The sequence below is a fragment of the Taudactylus pleione genome, unplaced genomic scaffold, assembly GCF_031769625.1.
Source record: "Taudactylus pleione unplaced genomic scaffold, aTauple2 ptg000154l, whole genome shotgun sequence".
Classification (NCBI taxonomy): domain Eukaryota; kingdom Metazoa; phylum Chordata; class Amphibia; order Anura; family Myobatrachidae; genus Taudactylus; species Taudactylus pleione.
In genome coordinates, this window is record NW_028284556.1 from 17703144 (window position 1) to 17724475 (window position 21332).

At 45.5% G+C, this 21332-nt stretch overlaps 1 protein-coding gene across 1 annotated transcript in view; it reads right to left on the reverse strand.

Annotated features, from left to right (window-relative positions):
• CCDC170 (coiled-coil domain containing 170) overlaps positions 1 to 21332 on the reverse strand; it is a 123828-nt gene that overhangs the window by 60662 nt on the left and 41834 nt on the right. The window contains exons 4-8 of the mRNA XM_088474494.1: positions 17966 to 18091; positions 13354 to 13610; positions 4578 to 4722; positions 3013 to 3198; positions 1063 to 1380 (exon numbers count right to left, since the gene is read on the reverse strand). Coding sequence (XP_088330620.1) covers positions 1063 to 1380; positions 3013 to 3198; positions 4578 to 4722; positions 13354 to 13610; positions 17966 to 18091 — 1032 coding nt within the window. The remainder of the gene's footprint in view (positions 1 to 1062; positions 1381 to 3012; positions 3199 to 4577; positions 4723 to 13353; positions 13611 to 17965; positions 18092 to 21332) is intronic.

Here is a 21332-nt window from a genome sequence, read left to right on the forward strand (position 1 = left end):
AGGGTGCCAGCGTTGTCCTCATTGCAGGTTTGCTGACTGTGTCGGCAGTGCATGGGTGTTCTCAATGCAGGGTGCCGGCAGTGTCGGCAGAGCGGAGGTGCCAGCGATGTCCTCTTAGCAGGTTTGCTGACTGTGTCGGCAGTCCAGGGGTGTTCTCAATGCTGGGTGCCGGCGGTTACGGCAGAGCGGGGATGCCAGCGGTGTCCTCAGTGCAGGTTTGCTGACTGTGTCAGCAGTGCAGGGGTGCTGGTGGAGTCGTCACTGTGGGAGTGCCGGCAGTGTGGGGGTCACTGATGGTGTCCTTAGTACGTTGGGCAGCAGTGCAGGAGTGTCGGCAGCAGGGGATGCTGCCAATGGGGGTGTCAGCAGTGGGGGGTGCCGGCGGTGTCAGGCGGCGGGGGATGATGGGCGCCATCTTCTTTTCTTCTTTTGTGCTGTTTTCAATGGGCTTAACGCTGATTGGCTGAGAGCCGTGACAGACAGCTCTCTCAGCCAATCAGCGTTAAGCCCGCTGAAAACAAAACCTCGCGACTCGACAGAGGTTTTGCCTTGGGTCAGGGATCCGGGGCAGGCAGGGAGAATCGAGCTGCGCTCGGATCGCCCCGGATCCCCGGAATTCGGATGGGACCGGTTCTCAGAGAACCGGACCCGCTCATCTCTACTAAGAACAGTGAGTGACTCTGGCTTACCTGGCCATGGCACACCATGACACACCCACGTATCAGCTCTTCTGTGTGCATTCACTTTGTGGCCAAACGGTTCCTATTCATAAATGCCCATTTAATCACTAGATGTGGCCACATTCTGACCTATGTATGATTCAGAATCAGGGCCCAAAATGTGTATTGCTAAGCTGCATAACATACATAAAATAATTGCAATTGTCATACACTTATATTCCTGTTGTCTTTCACTCCTCTGCAGTAATTAATCATGTTAAGCATCAGGCAATTGTCTATCAGTGCACTTAGAAGAATAACAGACAACTAGGCAGATTGCCCTTGAAGCGTACCAATCATGTCATATAATGGGGAATCTGTTTAGAGCTGTACATAAACTTACATTATTTTTGCTTTCTGTCCGGTTGCATAAATCACTTATCCTCTCTAAGATGGCCTCTTCTTTCGGCTTGACTGTAACAGAATTGCAGCTCAAAGCTGATGCAATTTCCTCCTTGAAAGATTCAAGTCGGCTTTGGGCAACTTTGGCCTCCCCAAGACTGCTCTTTAAAGTCATGTCCAGCTCCGTGGAGCTCTTCTTTAATAGGCTCAGCTCTTGCTTGCTGGCTGTCCAGACCTGTTGTGATGCACTCAGCCTGTCCTGAAGCATTATGGTCTCCCTTTCCAGAGCTTGCTTGTCATCAGATGCATTTTCCAAATTCTGAAATAAAGATGAATATACTGATATTATACTGTTCGTAAAATGATTGAGTCTTATTAAACAGAAATTCTAAATATTAAACTACCAATATTTAACTGTGTATGTCATCAGTGCTCTTCAACCTCTCATGTCTTGTATGGTTTCTCATGAATTGTCTTATTGTATGTAGTTTACAATCCAGCTGTTGGGATGCCGGTTCTCAGAATGCCAGTGCCGGAATCCTGACACCAGTCAGAATCCGGTGCGAGCATCACGACCACCAGCATCCCAACGGTAAGTAGTGGAGTTAAGGGGGAGGGTTAGGGGTTAGGGTTAGGCAGTAAGGTGAGGATTATGGTTATAGGCACTATGAGGGACGGTTCTGTAATTTTTCAACCACAGCCTGTAAAATGACAGTTACAAGCTGATTGGTTGGTACTTTATCTCTCTCCACTTTATCTCGCTCCAAGCTTTGATACGTCTCTCCAAAAATAAGGGCTAGACCAAATGATTCTGCGGGGCTTATACGGCCTCCTGGGACGGAGGTTGCCCATCCCTGATATAGATAAATGCTACTCCATATTATATAAAGGAAATACTAATGATCTATATACTTTCAGTGGGAGGGATCCAGATAACATCAGTCAATCAGAAGTGACTGCCAATCCTCAGCATTACCAGTGGCTAATATGTACGATCGGATCCCTCATAGCAGCGCAATGCAGTAGAAGCCCATAGGCTTCTATAGGGTAACGCCAGCAATGGCTGGCATTACCCTCTGTATCGCAGCTCGGCGGCCAGGTGATTGATGCATACGGAAAATGCGGTAAACAGGGGTTTTACCGCATTTTCCGTTTAGTGCATCCCACCCCCTGTGTGTAGAAATCCCTGCCTATGTTTTGTATGCATTACGTAATGTTAGTACTTTATAATATCTGAGCATGAAAATAGATCTCACATACATAAAGTCAAACCTATACAATCGTCGGGCCATTCTTTTGATTTTAACCCGTTCTTTTGATATAGCAAGGGTGTGTACGCACCTTCCATCATGTTTTGTCGGATGAAAACTTAACGAATCGAAGGATCGCATCTTATGTGCTGTTTAATATGCATCCAAATTGACCGGGCGAGATTGGACCAGAAGCTATATGTACTATGTAAATGGCAGAATACATGAACAAATATTTAGTCTTCCCATATAGTCTTCCCATTATTCAGTACTGTACTGATGGGGAGTGAAACAAACGTATTCAGCCTTCAGCACTCATGTATAAAATGGCGACGCGATTTCTCCAGTTCTCCTGTCCTCTAATGGGAGGATTGTTTTTGTTCTGTAATCACGCCCTTATCCAGCCCATTATGGTAATTTTTGGTACTTCTGCTGTGAGTGTAGCCTGGAATCGGGAGAGTGTGTACAGGGGTATAATCATTTTCTATCATATTCTGGCAGTCAGGGTTTACAAAGGCAGTAAGTATGATTGTTTAGGTGTGCATGGGCGTATCGGTACTGTGGCCGGGATTTCCACATGGGAGTTAGGTTGACTAAAACATTGCATCAAAGATGTGTGCCCAGCTTTTCCATTGCTGTTAATAACAAGGTTAATACATTTAATTATGTCTATTTAAAAGACTAAGAAAAATAATGCAAACCTTGTGGAGAGAATCTATTTGCTGAATAAATGACGTGCTTTTTTTCTTCTCCCTGTTCAATTCGGAGACAAGCTTCAAAATGGTTTCCCTACTGGCTTTAGACTCTGTCTCATGGACATTAATGGTTTGTTCAATAGTGGCAACACGGCCCTTCAATCCAGTATTGTCTCTGTAGAGCTCACCTGCCTTAAAATGAAATAAACAAAAATGAAATTACAACTTTGTAACGCCTCATATCTGGGTAAGTAAATTCAACTGAACACACGAATACAGTAGGTGTTTTACTAAACATTATTATTAGTAGTAGTAGTAGTAGTAGTAGTAGTAGTAGTATCATTAACTACTTTTTTACAGTCCAATTATAATAGATTATGGGGACTTTTAACAAACAACTAAACCAAGTTTAGAAATGATGTAGCTATGTGTAATAGTATATCATTATGAAAAGTCAATATATATCTTGAAATCAAATGTTTAACTACCATCAAATTCAGAATTTAAATTTTACTTAAAAAGCAATATTTAATTAATCTTAATTTCTGCCATGTTAAATGTGACCTCAGTATTATAATATTGTAATTATAAATATTTATGGAATGCACAGGAATGAACAACATTATTTAAGCATCCATCTACAGTTATTATTTATAGTAACTCCATTGTGTAATTATCTTTCAACATCGTAAGTTCAGCTATACTGTATATTGTTTGCAATGACAAAGGCAATAAATATTGACATATATATATTATATAAATATATATATATATATATACGCTAATATTCTGTCTAGCCATTGCACAGTAGAGATGAGGGGAAGGCCCCCCCCCCCCCCCCCCATAGAGCTATTAGTGCTGCTAGATGCTGCCAGACAGACATTGGGCCCGCCCACCTTCCACTGCCCTACTTCCCCCCACCCACATCCTGCCCACAAGCCATTCTACGCCAATTCACATCCCTTCCTCATCTCTACCTAGCCCAGTAAATATGCCCGGCCGTGCCTGCTCCCCCCCCTCCCTCCTGTCTGCCCCTGTCAATCCATCAGACCTATCTAAGCATAGGGAGCCACCCCAGCTCCCTCCCTCTTCACTTCCAGCAACCGTCCGTGCCCGCTCCAACTCCTTCTTTCTCCACTTTCTTACCAGGCCTATGAATTTATTGGGGTGAGAACCTCCAGGGTCCCAGCAAGAGAACCAACATCAAATCAAAGCAACTGCCCATGTGTTTATGCATGCAAGTGTCATCACAACACCTGTCTGTTTACTGAGCACATGACTCTGTGACTGGGAAACACAACACCATCTATACGGTATATACAGCGAGGGAATAGACAGAAGGAATACAGGAAGACGGGGAGAGAGGGGGGAGTGGAGAAAGAGAGGAGAGAGAGATAGGATGAGATGGGCAAGAGATAGTGGGAGATGAGGAAAGAGAAAGACAGAAAAGGGGGGAGAATGAAAACTAAGCTAGAGTACAAAAAAACCCTGCACAGTATCTAGCAACCTGAAATATCACAGTTTAATTGTGCTTGTATATATATTATATTATATATGTCAGATTTTTGTACCTTAGAGATTAGGAATTCTTCTGGCTCCTCTTTTCCCAGAATGCCTATGCCCAAACAAGCAGATAGTTCAGTCAGGAAATGTCCATGACCTCTGTTGTATCTAGAAGCCTTGGACTTGGTATCTTCCAGCTGACCAGCATAGGTTCTAGATAATAACACCATGTATTCCTTGGTTACTAAAATAGCAATAACTATTAACAGGAAGTGTCACATAGACAAAGTCAGCACCTGTAACTAAAGATTATCATTTGAACCTGCCAACTGCTGGCTAGATCGAAAATCTGGTAATGTATGATAGCAACGGTCCATTAGTCCAAAAGGCCAGAAAATGGCCAAAAATGGTCATTCAGACAAGTTGGTTAAATCAAATAGATTTATAGTTGGAATCTTATTGTATGAACTGTCTGCCTGCAATTCATACGAAAAGGATAGAAAAGAGCAGTTTCACCTGGTTGGCACACTAATTGAATTTAATAAAATATAACCTTTATTAGTTTTCTGATAAAAATAGATTCAAACCATATATTTGAATTTATGTCAAGAAACAGTGAAATATGTTGATTAAAAATAAAAAATAATGAGTGTTAAGGTGCATACACACACAACGATTTTTTGAACGATTATCGTTAACGTTATCGTTTATCGTTCAAAAAATCGTTCACTTTCTAAGTTAAAACGATGAACGATTATCGTTCATGCGCATTCACGTTTGTAGTTTGTAGTTCAGTCAGACTGACCAACTCCACGATTTTCATTAAGGGAATATGCAAAAATTTTTGTAGTTCAAAAAAATCGTTCATTACGCTTAAAAATATCTGATAGATAATCTGACAGATAATCTGACAGAAAATCGTTCAGAAAATTGTTGGTAAAAAATCGTTGTGTGTGTGTGCAGCTTTAGTGTTCAAACAAAAATAAAGAGTGTATTAAGAAGATGTCTGTTTTGTTGTGTCTAATTATTCATCTCAATATTATTGTTCACTGCCCACAAATTGATTACATATTCTTAGTAATATTCCATAAATAATTTTCCACACTGATAATTATGTATTAAGGAATTTAATATCAGTCGGTATCAGACATATACGTCAATCACAAAATGATATCTTAATTAAATCAACATGTCCAATATTCAGGGACTTAAGTTTATATTCATCAGTGGTTATTCTGGGTGGGTTTGAAACTGATGTGTTATTATTTGATTCTTGAATGAGCCACATTGCCTGTTGTCTCTTAGGTTTGCTTTGATATGCAAAAACCTGATAATTACCTAAATCATATAGGATATCTATTTACCAAAATGCAAGTGACTCATATTCAATAAGAGGATACCAAATTAATGATTATTTATAGAGTTATGATACCACTGGTGCTTCACCTATAGATTTATAGCTCTAAGGAGCACTCTACTGTATCTCTTCTTAAAAAAAAGAGTACATGTAACATCTTATTATATATTAAACTCTTTTCTGTGCAGAAGTTTAAATATCAAAATAATTCTGCTTAAGATATATAATGACTTCCACTGTGCAGATTAAATCCAAATTTATAGTGGGATGGTTAGCTCTTGTTCATCATAGTGTATAGTCTGTCCGAGCTGGGTATAAAATCCCAGCGGCTTAATAGCCACCGGGATGAATGCTGATGCCGGAAGCCAGACAGAGGAGAATCCCGACAAAGCAGGTAAGTCCCCTAGCCCTCTCCTCTCCCCTAACCCTCCCTTATGGGTGCCTAACCCTAAAACTCCCGGGGTGGTGCCTAACCCTAAGTCCCCCCCAGGGGTGCCTAAACCTGACCCTCCCGGGGGTGCCTAAATCTGACCCTCCCGGGGGTGCCTAACCCTAACCGCCCCCCAGTGGTGCCTAAACCTAACACCCCCTTCCCCTAGCCTAACCCTTCCCAGGGGGTGCCTAACCCTATGTCCCCCCGGGTTGCCTAAACTAAACCCCACCCCCGCGGCTAATAGCTAAGGTTGGCCAGACTTACCTCGATCGGTCCGGCATCCTTCGGCAGTCCGGTGTCGGGATTATGACAGGAGTTGGTATTTCGACGCCTATCTTAAGTCCCTTGTCGGGCTTCTGCTGTTGGGATATAGACTGGTGGCATTTAGTCTGCCGGTCTATAAACTACATACCGTCTGTCCTACTGTAGGAGCTACCATATCCAGATTTATAGTGTAGTCGTCTGCATATAGTAGCAAAATGTGTTGCAATTCTTAGCTATATTAGAATTTTAACACAGTGAGAAAGATGGTACTTTCATACAGTGTTTCAATCTATCTAGGCAGTACAGATACAAAGTCTATTTTTGATTTTGACACTGTAACAGACATGCTGCAACCGACGCGCGCATTTCACTGATATGCTTTGTCAAGACTAAGTTGTCTGTCTCCGTCATAGTATTTATTCATTACCTGGACCAATCAAATCCTTGTCCAGAGTCATGTGGGCAGCTAATCAATCATGTCTGTAATTCATACCAGTTCTCTGACTGTCTGCAAATGTTAATTTTTAAATTTAAATTTGTATTCCATATGTTATATTATAAACTGCCCCTATTTTATGAATCCTTATGTGCAGTGGCGTAACTAGGGTATTTGGAGCCCAAGGCAAATTTGAAAAGGGAGCCCACCACCTCCCCCCCATGTGCGCGCACGGAAGGTGCGCGCGGCAAAAAAAATGGGCGTGGTCACTTAAAAATGGGGCGTGTCAACATGACACACCCCTTTATTTTCAAACTGAACATTCCTATCCATATGCACCTTAACCCCAGTAGTACCCCCAGTATGCAGTTGTGGTCCCTCTCATGCAGGCCCATAGTAGTGCCCCTTATACAGTATCCCCAGTAGTGGTCCCTCTTATACAGCCCCCAATTAGTTCCCCTTACTCAGTACCCCCAGTAGTGGCCCCCCAAATGCAGTGCCCCACGTAGTGTTCCCCCTTATGCAGTGCCCCCAGTAGCAGTCCCCACAATGCAGTGCGCCCAGTAGCGGTATCCCCTTATGCAGTGCCCTTTTATATAGTGCCCCCAACAGTAGTCCCCCCCATGCAGTTTTCCCAGTAGTGGTCCCCTTATGCAGGCACCCTGTAGTGATCCCCCCTATCTAGTGCCCCCTGTAGTGGTCCCCGCAGTGCCCATAGCAGTAAGCCCCTTATATAGTGCCCCCAGCAGTAGTGTCCCCCCCCTCCCATGCAGTGCCCCCAGTAGTGGTCCCCCTGATGCAGGCTCCCAGTAGTGACCCCCCCCTATCCAGTGGTCCCTGTAGTGGCCCTTCCTATTATTGCCCCCATTAGTGGTCCCCCGAGTGCAGTGCCTCTAGTAATACTAGGCCCCTTTTAGAATGCCCCCAGTGGCAGTCCCCCCCCCAAGTAGTAGTCCCCAGTAGAGTAGTCCCCAGTAGAGTAGCCCCCCCCAGTAGAGGTCCTCCCAATGGCACCCCCAGTAGATGTCCGCCCCAGTAGTAGCCAACCCCTCCCCCGTTGTGCATATAGGTTTAAAAATAAATAAATATCTAAAAATATACTTACCTGATTCCACGCTGCTCCTGTCCGCGATGCCGATGCCGCTCCCGCCCTCCAGTCCGCCCGGGCTGGCGCGCTCAGCATTTTGGGACTGACGTCATGACGTCAGTCCCATTACCCACTGCAGGAGCCGGACGGAAGTCCGGCTCTTGCAGTGGGTGCTGCAGCAGTCAATGAGAGTCTATCTGACTCTCATTGGCTGCTGTTTAACACACGCATCGCCGCCAGCGCTGGCGGCGATGCGTGTGTTATGCACAGCCTGAGCCCGCCTCCTGGTGCTATTGGGCAAGCGCTCAGGGGGAGGGAACGGGCTCAGGCGTGCAGCACAGGACCGGCGCTGGAAGCCTAGCGCCGGTCCTGTGCAAATGTGTAGCGCTGACCGCACTCATTGCGGTCTGCGCTACACTGGCTAACTAGGGCGGGCGGTCCAACGGCGCCCAGGGCACGAACCCCGCTCGCCCTGCCCTAGTTACGCCACTGCTTATGTGTGACTTAAACCCCATATCAAAGGTGGACGTTAATGCATACACGGCTGCAATTTATTTTGGATTTGCGATAATCTGCAAATGCTAGACTCAACTTTTCCCTTATCTAGGAGCGCCAGACATTGCACTTTCAATGCCCATGGACAGTGCAATACCATCATTGAACTCAAACACTCCACCACGGGTGCACCATCAACATGGCCATCAACACCTATGATGCTCTATGGCTGGCACAGTGTCTCTCTTTCTCTAATCATGGCCTCTGCATTTGAGAATGGAGGCATGTTAACTGAAACACCCTTGATACTTCTATAACATGCCCAATAGACGGCCTTATTCTGCATTCACTTCAAGTCATCTCCCAGACACCTCCCAGGAATTCCCATGGCTGTCTGCTTCCAGCTCTATTATAAGCGGCTCTGGACGTTATGCAGATGTTAGTGCACTGCTGAATGCAGATTCCTGATGGTCAGGAATCTGTGCAGGAGTCGGACCTGTACTGTGCATGTGCAGTACGGATCCTGCGTATTCGCACGCAGAGCGGCAGCAGACTGTCAGTGATTGACAGTCTGCTGCCGTTTGGGGGCGGGGGCGGCAACGGTTTCCATTTCACAAAACGGAGGCCTGTTGCTGACTGAGATTTCCTGGCCTCTTTACCTCATCCGTGATGGCCGGCCTGCGTGACCCCATGGTCACTCAGCCGGCCAAGAATCACACAGATGATCCGATGCAGCGTCCATGGACACAGGTCGGATCATTAATGCATGCAGGAGGCATGACCCCTCCTGCTGCATTAACATAACTGCAAGGACGGAATTGCAAAGCTACTTGTGTGCAGCTTTGCAATTCCGTCCACTGCTGAATCACCCCCTCTGTTCAGAACAGCGATCTCTGCGTAAACTTAGTGGTATGCATTCACCCTAGGGGCTCTGACTTTTCCTACATGCGCAGTAGAAAATAATCGCTCAACTGCAGAAACATCGACACTGCATCCACCTCTGAATGAGGCTATTAACGTCTATATATAAGTGTCAACAATGTAATATTCTAGGTCTAAGGTGTTAGAAATTGATCCATAAGTAATTTATCCATCCCTTCTCAAACTACAAATACTTGATGATAATCCAGCCTGGATCACAGACATACATATGAACAGTGGCGTAACTAGGGTATATGACACACCCTTTTATTTTCACGCTGAACATTCCTAGCCATATGCACCTAAACCCCAGTAGTACCCTTATACAGTACCCCCAGTATGCAGTTGTGGTCCCTCTTATGCAGGCCCATAGTAGTGCCCCTTATACAGTATCCCCAGTAGTGGTCCCCCTTATACAGCCCCCAATTAGTTCCCCTTACTCAGTGCCCCCAGTAGTAGTCCCCCCCCTATGCAGTGCCCTTTATATAGTGCCCCCAGCAGTAGTCCCCCCCATGCAGGTTTCCCAGTAGTGGTCCCCTTATGCAGACACCCAGTAGTGATCCCCCCTATCTAGTGCCCCCTGTAGTGGTCCCCGCAGTGCCCCTAGCAGTAAGCCCCTTATATAGTGCCCCCAGCAGTAGTCCCCCCCCTCCCATGCAGTGCACCCAGTAGTGGTCCCCCTGATGCAGACTCCCAGTAGTGACTCCCCCTATCCAGTGGTCCCTGTAGTGGTCCTTCCTGTTATTGCCCCCAGTTGTGGTCCCCCCAGTGCAGTGCCCCTAGTAGTAGGTCCCATTTATAATGCCCCCAGTAGTAGTTCCACCCCCCCCAAGTAGTGGTCCCCAGTTGAGGTTCCCCCTCCCGATTAAATGCGCCCCCTGTAATAGCCCCCCCCAGTAGAGGTCCTCCTATTAATGGTGCCCCCAGTAATAGCCCCCCCCCCAGTAGAGGTCCTCCTAATAATGGTGCCCCCAGTAATAGCACCCCCCAGTAGAGGGCCTCCCAATAATGGTGCCCCCAGTAATAGCCCCCCCCAGTAGAGGTCCTCCTAATAATGGTGCCCCCAGTAATAGCCCCCCCCCAGAAGAGGTCCTCCTAATACTGGTGCCCCCAGTAGTAGCCACCCCCCCGTTGTTCCCCCACCCCAGTAGAGGTCCCCCCAGTGGTAGCCACCCCCGTTGTGCCCCCAGTAGTGCTGACAGGTTTTTAAAAATATATATATAAAAACATACCTACCTGAATCCACGCTGCTGCTGCTGCTCCTCCAGTCCGCGACGCCGCACACGCCCGCCAGTCCTCCTGGGCTGGCGCGCTCAGCATAATGGGACAGACGTCATGACGTCATGACGTCTGTCCCATTACCCACTGCAGGAGCCGGACGGAAGTCCAGCTCTTGCAGTGGGTGCTGCGGCAGTCAATGAGAGTCTATCTGACTCTCATTGGCTGCTGTTTAACACACACATCGCCGCCAGCTCAGGTGTGCAGCACAGGACCGGCGCTGGCAGCCTAGCGCCGGTCCTGTGTAAATGTGTAGTGCTGACCGCACTCATTGCGGTCGACGCTACACTGGTGGCTAACTAGGGCGGGCCAGACCGTGGCCGGCGGCGCCCCCCCCGCTACGCCGGTCCCACGGCGCCCAGGGCACACACCCTGCCCGACCGCCCCCTAGTTACGCCACTGCATATGAATGTCTGGGGATAACATATAGAAGATTAATGAATTAAGCTACTGTAAGCAAGTCCCATGTAGGCTGTAGAGAAGATGGGAGACTGACTCAGATTGGTGTCTGTTTGTGAAAAGATTTTGTAGAGAGCTCTCACCTGCTTTTATTGTATATATTTTCAAGATGTTTATATGTATCTGCAGTGGCGTCACTCAGGATGGTGATACCCAGTGTGGCATTTACTGAGCTTGTGCGTGCCATTTCTGGGGCATGACTGCGTGTCATGCCCCTGGTTTCGTCATGCCGGGGACTTGCTAAGAGCTCCAGGAGTTACTTGGAACATCATCCGAGGGGGTGACACCAAAGTAGCAGAGCAGCTAACCAACTGATTGGATATTGTCACCTGGCGTAGCCCGCACTCCCCCTAGTGACGTCACTGCATAGACAGGGGAAGTGGGTGGGGGTTTTGCGGGGAGAGGGAATGAGGGAAGGTATAGTTAGTTTTTATATTGGAAACGTGTCCCTTGTAGCTGTTCATTATTAGTAAGTAACCTTAGCAGCACTGCAGCTGGTGTTCTTAGCCACCGACTGCCTTGCAGTGGTGGAACGACTGATGTCTTGAGCCAGGGGTTAGGACTGATGTTCTCAGTCTAGCCACCACTTCTTCTGAGCACTTCAGGCTGAGTTGAGGGGGGGATCTCTCCATCTCAGAAACATTATCCAGAGGGTCATCCTCTTCCCTGTTTTTAGTATTTTGGGAGCCTTAAGGTTTGTCAACTATTTTTTTTCTTTAACTTAATACTGCATCTTGTCTATTGTCAGTGTATATGTATTTCTATGTCTCTCTGTTATCCAAGCCTCTAATTTCCATGCAGCTTTCTTCTCTTTGTGATTACCAGCCTATATTGCTCTTGTTATTGGTTGGGACTTAAGTTGATATCTCTCACAACCTGCTATTGACTTGTATGATACATTACAAGAAAAAAGAATTGGAATATATTATATGTGAATGTGAGACAACTCAGGTTCAGTTTCCAAATCACTGGAGACACTGGTGGACATAATGCAGCCTTCTATAGATGTTTGAAATCTCCAGATAAATTGGAAGGGTATAAGAGGTGCCTCTTTTGAACTTGGCAGACACAATCCTTTGAGGAAACTGTTGGTTAGATCGGAGAAACTAGTCAGGAGTGGCTCTGCATTTTTCCCGCTGATTGATATCGGTCTCTGAAACATTTTTGGAGAATCATCACGAGGGACTCTGCTGTTTTGTACCCTCCTACAGCCCTAGTTTATGAGAACATTACCTGGTCCAGTATTATACCAATGCTAAATGACCACAGTCTGCAGTCAGTTACAAGCAGCACATTGAGGCTATGAGTCTGTGGAGTTTTATACTCAGCTGTCGCACTACCACCTCTGATGGAAGGCTATTCCACTTATCCACTACCCTTTCTGTGAAGTAATATTTCCTCAAATTTCCTTTCAACCTATCTCCCTCCACTCTCAGTACATGTCCTCGTGTTCTAATACTTCTCTGCCTTTGAAGAATGTTTCTCTTCTATACCTTGTTAAAGCCCTTGATATATTTGAAAGTTTCTACCATGTCCCCCCTTTCCCTTCTCTGCTCCAAACTATACATATTTAAAATATTTTAGTCTTTCTGGGTAAGTTGTGTGATGTAGGCCTTGCACCATTTTAGTTGCCCTTTTTTGTACAGTCTCTAATGTATTAATATCCTCCTGGAGATATGGCTTCCAGAACTGAACACAGTATTCTAGATGAGGCCACACCAATGACCTATACAGTGGCATTATTACTTATTTCTTTATGCCACTCATTCCTCTTGATCTGATATACTTGAATGAGTCTAGATCATTTAGAGAAAGTTCACTGACAGGTTGTTGCTTTTAAGGTAACAACTCTATCTGCAATGAAGCAGAACTATATGGGTCTCATGTCAGATGCTGGCAACATTGGGGAAAACCTCTTGCAGCCAGTGGAGAGAAGACCCAGCAAAGAACTGGCAGTGAGCTCTGCCAAACTGTGGTGGTCCACAGAAATATCTGTTCATATACCTGTCTATGGGACATTGTCATTCTCACAACCATGACATGTGCATGTGTAAAAAGAATCCTTTGATAGTTTTAACAAAAAAATAGTTGGCAAGAGCTCAAAAATGACTTACCTTAACCTTGACTCCATCTCATGGACCCTATCCTTCAGGTCTCGGTTTTCCTGAAGAACTGCCTGCATAGCCAATTCTGCTCTCGTCTTAGAGCTGGCAAATATACCAGACTCTTCTTCTGTCTCCTGTACCCTTGCTCTTAGAGAGGTAATCATAGAGGCCTGTCGTGCATTAGTTTCTTTGTGACTTTCCAATTCAGCCTTAAGCTCTTGCAGAGACACTTCCGTGGATGAAATCTTTGACCGGAGATCCAGGAACTAAATAAAAATGCATATTTAAAATTATTGTTATTTGTTGTTTTCTTTTAGAAATGTCTAAGTGGTTTCTGTGGTCTGGGAAAAGAAAGTCCAAGCTTCAAGCTTGTATTTTAAAGAGATCTACAAATGGTGGGGGACTTGATGACCCCAAATTCTGTATATTTTTGTGCAGCTCAAATAGTACATTGTTTACATTGGAATTATTCCTCTTGGTTGAAGATGTTAGCTGATATAGGGACAGCAGCTCTTCTAACCCCTTATTGTCTCCTTTGGTTATCAGTCACATACACTAGGACCAGTATCAGCCTGTGTTCATCTTATAAGACAGGTTTTGTTTTTCCTCATGAGACCTCTGTAACAAAGTATAATCTAGCACAGTTTCTGCCTTCCTATGATCCCTCTGGGTGGTAAGTCAGACTTTTCCCGAGGGCCTTCCCCTGGTGTACCCATGACATGGACAAAAGTGCATCTAAGGCTTCTAAATTACATAATACAATTTGGAAAATGTTCACCTCATTTCCAGATTTACCAACAGACGTAGGAATAATAAGACTTAAAACAGACAGTGAGAGTCGAAGGAGACATGGCCATAGCACAGTGGTTCCCAAACTTTCCTGAATCACGGCACCATAAAGAATTAGCATTTTTTCCATGGCTCCCCTGGGCCAATAGTTTCTTATTGAAAAACTATTAAATTTAGTAAATTGTGCAGACAGGTTTGTGCTTTTCTTTGTTCACCTACTTTATGACTGGCAGCCACCAGCACTAGGTTTTAATTCTGCCTATCACATTAACCAAAAATAATTTTCTTTAGTACTGGACCATCAACCTGTGCCACCCCTGCAAGTGCCTTGAGGCACCCAGTTTGGGAACCACTGCCATGGCAGATCGTCTAAATAGCTATTTTTGCTCAGTTTTCACTACAGAAAGTGAGGGGAGGGGGGCCAAGGTTAAGTTGCAAGGACATTCATGAAATTGAGTTAAATATAAGTACATTTACAGAGGAGAAGGTCCTTATAGAACTCTGAAAACTCAAAGAGGGGTATTCAATATGGGAGCGAAAACATCGTTTTTGCGTTAATATCGCACTTTTGACGTCATTATCGCAGGTTTTACTTTTACACCGTATTCAATTTCAAAGACTTATCACAGGTTCGAAAAGTCTTTGCTAAAAAACGGGGATAACTTTTCACCATTGAATAGGTGTCGAAAAAAAGTGCAGAATTGGGGTTTAGGGGTGCGGGCTTAAAAAAAATAGCCTGCACCCCTGGGAATGACATTTAAAAAAGAACTGTGTCAAAAAAGTTTTTTAAAAAAATAGGGACACCCCAAAAAATTAATTAAAAAATTGGGGTGAAAAAAAATGGGAAAAAATTGTTTAACAATAGGGAAATAAGTTCAGGGCTATTCTGCAAGTATGTGGCAGGTGTTTCCAAGAATAGATTTATAGCGGCAGGTGCACAATTGTAGAATTTTTCAAAACTTACTTTAGGGACATCAAAATATGCTAGTACCCACTTTTTCATGTACCCCAAATTTGATGGGACCACTTAAAAAAATGAAAAAAATAACCTAAGTGCTCTTCTGCATCACTTCTTCAATGTCGGGAAAAAACACCTGCTGCGGCTATTTAAATCCCCGACTTTCAATTCAAGGCTAAAACGTTCCCCCATGTTTTTACAACTTTAGGGGGGTCCTACAATTTTTTTCCCCGACTTTCAATTAAAAGGGGGTCCTACAATTTAAATCCCCGACTTTCAATTAAAGGCTAAAACGTTCCCCCATGTTTTTACAACTTTAGGGGGGTCCTACAATTTTTTTAAGGAAAAATTCGTAACTTTATGCAAATCCAACTTCGGAGTCTCCCGTTTTTGTTAATTTCATATTGAATACGGGGATAAGCGGGCGCGCGCCTGATACTTTAACGCAGACAAAAACTCCGATATGAAACGTAAACTTCGACAGCGAAGTTTACGTTTCATATTGAATACCCCTTTAAGTGTATTAATCAATGGTGTCAGATGGGATACATACAAGGATACCAAAAGAGCTTAAAGGGGTGCTGGTAACACCATTACCAGAATTATTTAACCAGTCGCTAGCTACAGGAGTAATTCCAGAGGACTGGAAAAGAGTGCAGGCAGTCCCGCGACTCAAAAGTGGAAGCAAGGAAGAGGCAAGCAAATGCCGACCAGTGAGTCTTACATCAGCAATAGGAAAATTGATGGAAACATTATTAAAAGTAAGAAATGTGCAATATCTCAAATGCAGCCAGGGGCTGGCTGGCAACTTTTAGCCTGGGGGGCAAATGCATGCAGGCGGCCCTGGCAGAGGAGTAGCATGTAGCGAGGGTGTCCGCAGAATATGTGTGCTACGGCGCCCCCACCCCCCAAAAGTGTTCCAGGGAGGAGGCAGGTCCATATGGCAGGTGTAAGGTAAAAATAAAGATTAGGGCAGCCCCCTGTCGTAGTGCCCATATGCAGTGCCCCCGTGTGCCACAGGAGAGAACACCCTTATGCAGGCCTCCAGTAGTGCCCCCAGTAGTAGTCCCCCCCCTTGTAGTGCCCCCAGTAGTAGTAGTAGTCCCCCCCCTTTGTAGTGCCCCCAGTAGTAGTAGTCCCCCCCCTTTGCAGTGCCCCCAGTAGTAGTCCCCCCCTTTGTAGTGCCCCCATTAGTAGTAGTCCCCCCCCTGTAGTGCCCCCAGTAGTAGTAGTCCCCCCCTGTAGTGCCCCCAGTAGTAGTAGTCCCCCCCCTTTGCAGTGCCCCCAGTAGTAGTCCCCCCCTTTGTAGTGCCCCCATTAGTAGTAGTCCCCCCCCTTGCAGTGTCTCCAGTAGTAGTAGTCCCCCCTTGTAGTGTCCCCAGTAGTAGTAGTCCCCAGTAGTAGTAGTCCCCCACCCCCCTTGTAGTGCCCCCAGTAGTAGTAGTAGTCCCCTTTAGTGCCCCCAGTAGTAGTAGTCCCCAGTAGTAGTAGTCCCCTCCCCCTTGTAGTGCCCCCAGTAGTAGTAGTCCCCCACCCCCCTTGTAGTGTCCCCAGTAGTAGTAGTCCCCAGTAGTAGTAGTCCCCCACCCCCCTTGTAGTGCTCCCAGTAGTAGTAGTCCCCTTACTACATCCAATGCGGGACTTTGGAGGGGTAAGTATTACAAAATATGGGTGCAGGGTGTGTGGTGTGGGCCCCTCTGCACACCCTGCACCCATTATAAATATGCCCCTGGTGTGGGGGTAAGGACATATAGAGATGAGAGGGACAAACAGGGTCTGGTGAAGACAACTGTCAGCGATTGGAGCAGACATCCCACCCACAAACCCCCACATCCAATGGGGTAAGGGGGTTACAAAAATAAGAGGGAGGAGGTGGGTCACCAAGACTAAAGAGACATGGGGGCATAAGGCTGGATAGACACAGGGAAGCATGAGGCTGGAGAGACACAGAGGAGCATGAGGCTAGAGAGATACACGAGGGGGCATAAGGTTAGAGACACACAGGCGAGGCCATGAGAGTGGATTGACACAGGGGGGGCTTGAGGCTATAGAGATAATTGAAGGACACAGAGGGGATAAGGCTATATGGCAGTCACACTACTGTAGCAACCCAGTAAAAGGCAGATTAAAAAAACTTGTATTAAATTATTTACATTGCAACATGTTTTGGAAGGGGTAGAAATTGATGAATCTGATATTTTTTTAATTACCCTCACATTAGAGACTTTGGCCCTCATTCAGAGCCGTACGCTCTGAGCAGAGCGCACGCTCTGAATGAGGGCCGCCCTCCATGAAAATGGAGCGTCCTCCTGGACGCTCGTATAGCTGTGGGTCACCACCCACAGGCTATACGAGCGTGCAGTTTGGTGGCCGCGATGGTCTTGACCATCGCGACCATCGAAACTGCGAGCCGGAGCCTGCGGTTGAGGTTTTCAACCGCAAGCTCCGGAGTGATTTTGGCTCTATCAGAGCCAAAATCACTCCCACTGACATCACTAGTGATGTCAGTGGGCCGGCTTCTGACGGGAGGCGTTCCCGTGGGAACGCCCCCGTCAGGGAGGCACGCCCCCGGCACGCCTACCAAAGGGGGCGTGCTGTCAATCAACATCGACAGCACGCCCCCTTTGATCAGACACAACGAGCGAAGGACTTTCCTTTGCTCGTCGCGTCTGGCGCATGCGCACGACGGAGCTCCCTCCGTCGTGCGCATGCTCAGTGCACACCATCGACCCACTTGCGAGCGGACAGCCGCTTGCGAGTGGGTCTGAATCAGGCCCTTTGTTGTTTAGATTTGTATTGTACATTGTTTTTGACTGGAGGGTTTCATAAATAAAATTGTACTAGGAATTATAGTATGATATTGGCAACATTTACCTCTGACTGTGCAGTTTCATACTTTACATACAGAGCAGCTAGCTCACTTTGGGAATTTTCAGCAATTATCCGGTAGTGATTCATCTGTTCCCGTGTGACCGGAATGTCCACAAAGTCATAGGCAGACTATAGTAGAAAAACAGGAAATAAGTCAATACCACTGTATAATTTACATAAAATTGCAGAACAATCTACTATGATACACGACAGATAAAATCAGAGGGGATGTAGTTATGAGACCAGCGGCCGCGATGCCGCCGGTCTCAAAACCGACAAGGAAATCCCAACGAGGGACTAAAGATAGGCGTCGAAATACCGATGCCTATCTTAATCCCGACATCGCAAAGCCGAAGGACGCCAGCCCGAACTAGGTAAATTCGTGGCGCCCTTAGCGTTAGCCACAGGGGGGGTGGGTTAGGTTTAGGTAGCGTATCAGGGTTAAGGTTAGGTTTTGGGGGGGAGGTTAGGGTTAGGCCCCCCTAGGGAGGAGAGTAAGGGTTAGGCACCACAGGGGGGGAAGGGTAAGTATAGTTATCTGACCCCTGTCAGGATAGCAACCATCGGGATGCCGCTGTCGGTATTCTGACAGGAGGTATCCCGACAGCTGGCATTACATACCCATTCCTATCAGAGCTATAGTCATCGTACTGTAGCTATTCATCTGTTTCACATTATGAGAAAGTACAACTGCATCCACATCAACTGTACAAAGCCTGCACACACAATGTCAAAACGATGACACTTCTTCAAAGTATAATGAATATTCTAAATAAAGCACTGGTTGGAAATTCATTTTCTCTCCTTTTTTTCTTAATAAGATCTAAATATTCAAAACCTGAAAATCTTCAATATACTATTCTAAAAAAAAAAATACTTATTTTATAAACACAATTAGGAACATTTAGGGTCAGCCACGGCATTACTCAGAACATGACATGTGTAGTTCCAATATACAGTATATCTTTTAGGTCCAATGCTCTATTTCGACAGTGCATGTCAATATGTAAATTAATTGAATGCCAACAGCGATAGTAAGATCTTCTGTTAATACTTCTATTGTACCTGACACCGTAAATAGGTCTAATGTAACTGACGTGCAATCATAATTTCTTCACTATATACAATTATTTGTGCCAGATATACATATTAACACCCTGTAGACTACATGTAATACTTCATAGTTTTAAGATTGTTAAGATAACAATCCATCTGCAAGAACTATATAATAATAATTAATATTATTATTATTATTATTCAATAACAATAATAATATTTATATGAGTTGATGGTTCTAGAAGGAGATCCCCTGATTGTTCTATGAAACAAAAAGTACAGCTACTGTATGTACTTTTAAATGAAACAAAGGAAACAAGTGTTGATTTTGTTTCTTCCATTATTAGTTTTTATTATCTATATTACAATATTAGTTACAAGTAAGATACTATATATATATATATATATATATATATATATAAAATATATACACTGCTTATTTTATTTAACTTCAAATTGTTGAGTCTCTGTCCTTGGCGCCTATCTCTTATCTCTCAGCATCTCCTTTAGGGCTCTATTTACTACAATCCGCATTTGTAATGCAGACTGTAGTGTGATATTACAGACTGAATTCACATTGCGAATTCAGGCAATATCACAGGGATTTACTACAAATCCCTTGCAGGGACAGAGCTTGCGAGAAAGCTCTGTCCCTGCGAATCCCCTCCGCAGCCTTATCACGGTATTTTCGCAAAAAATACAGTGACAAGTGCCCCCGTGCATGCGCCGACCGGATGCTGCTGCTACCCCCCGCCCCCTGTTGCCAAGTCCCGCCCCCATCACCGGAGCCCCGAACTCCGGTCCCCGGACTCAGGTAAGTTTGTATTTTTTACTTTTTTTTACAGTGAATCAGCGTGTGGTCTGTTTAGACCACACAGCTGATTACTGGGGCCCTTTAGAGTGGAGCAGGAGTTCAGTAACCGGGGGAGACCCTGGATAACGCCACCTCCAGGTGGCGTTATTATCACAGGGCTATCCCCGGTATTTTTTCACATTTTATTTTTAGTAACTTTGGTCAGATCACATTTCCCATTACAATTATGGGAAATGCGATCTGATTACTAAAAATAAGTGATACTTAGGGGTTGGGGTAGAATTGTACGAATCCTACTCCAATTGCCCTGTAGTAACTTTAGGTGATACTAAAATAATGTGAAATGGGTGTCAAAACACCCTTTTTCACTTTATTTTAGTAAAAATAATGTTAATAAATAGAGCCCTTAGTGTATCTCATCAGCTCATTCAGGGGCCCATTTATCATGGTATATTTGAGGTATAATCCTCGAAAACACACGTTTTCAGGGGTTAACCTCAAATATTAAGTTTCCCCCGGATGTATTAAGGAGGGACCACAGCAGGTATCTCCGATCCCACAGGCAGCTGCATCCCCCATAGGTTTCTATGCGATGCTGCCAGATTTACCAATATCCGGAATGTGATGCATCCCCAATATTGGCCCCCTCAGCTAATGCCCAGGGCCGTCGAGACTGCTCCAGCTGCTGCTTTAGTAGCCAATAGCAGTCTCCCAGTGAAGCCCAGCACACAGTAGTGTGTGCTGGGCTGCTGTGACCTCAGAGGGAGGGGGAGCAGTGCCGGACCCTGGCCCCCACTGGACCCCTGCAGCAAGCCCGGGCAAGGGTAATTTGTACCCGCTCCCCCCCCTTGGCGCCCCTGCTAATGCCATCTGAAGATGGCGTTAGTTGCTGTAACCTACAGCTACACTATGCATAATTAGCAGGCAGAGGGTTCCCCCGGAACCCTCCCCCGGCAATGGCCGCTGCACATGTGCAGTCACCGGCAATAGCCAGCAGCTCTCCAAGCACATCGCAGGGACGGGCTCCTTTCGGAGCCCGTGTCCCTGCATGTGCCGGATGATACATTCGGACGATATGATCGCATATTGCAATGCAATCATGGCCGGTACTGACATGCCCAGATCGCATTGCAAGTGCGATCATTAATACATGTGGGCCTCAGTTTCCATTACAACCTTTATTCTGACAAACAATCCTCCCTCTCTCGCATCTCTGTCTCTTTTCCTTCATTGTATTTTGAAATGTATACATAATATTATTAATATGTACAATAATCAATAGTTACTCATATCAATGCAGTTTCTTGAGAAAATTGTCTCAACATTTTGGGGTCAATCCTATTTAGTGCAAAGGGTGCGAGTTGCCATTGCAACGGCGGTTTAACGCCTGCAACAGACCGGCACCTCGCACCCTTCGCGGCCCGCTCCGAGCCCAAATTTGCTGAAAATTCAGCAAATCAAGGCTGCCATAAAGTGAGGCCATTGCCACAATGACTCACA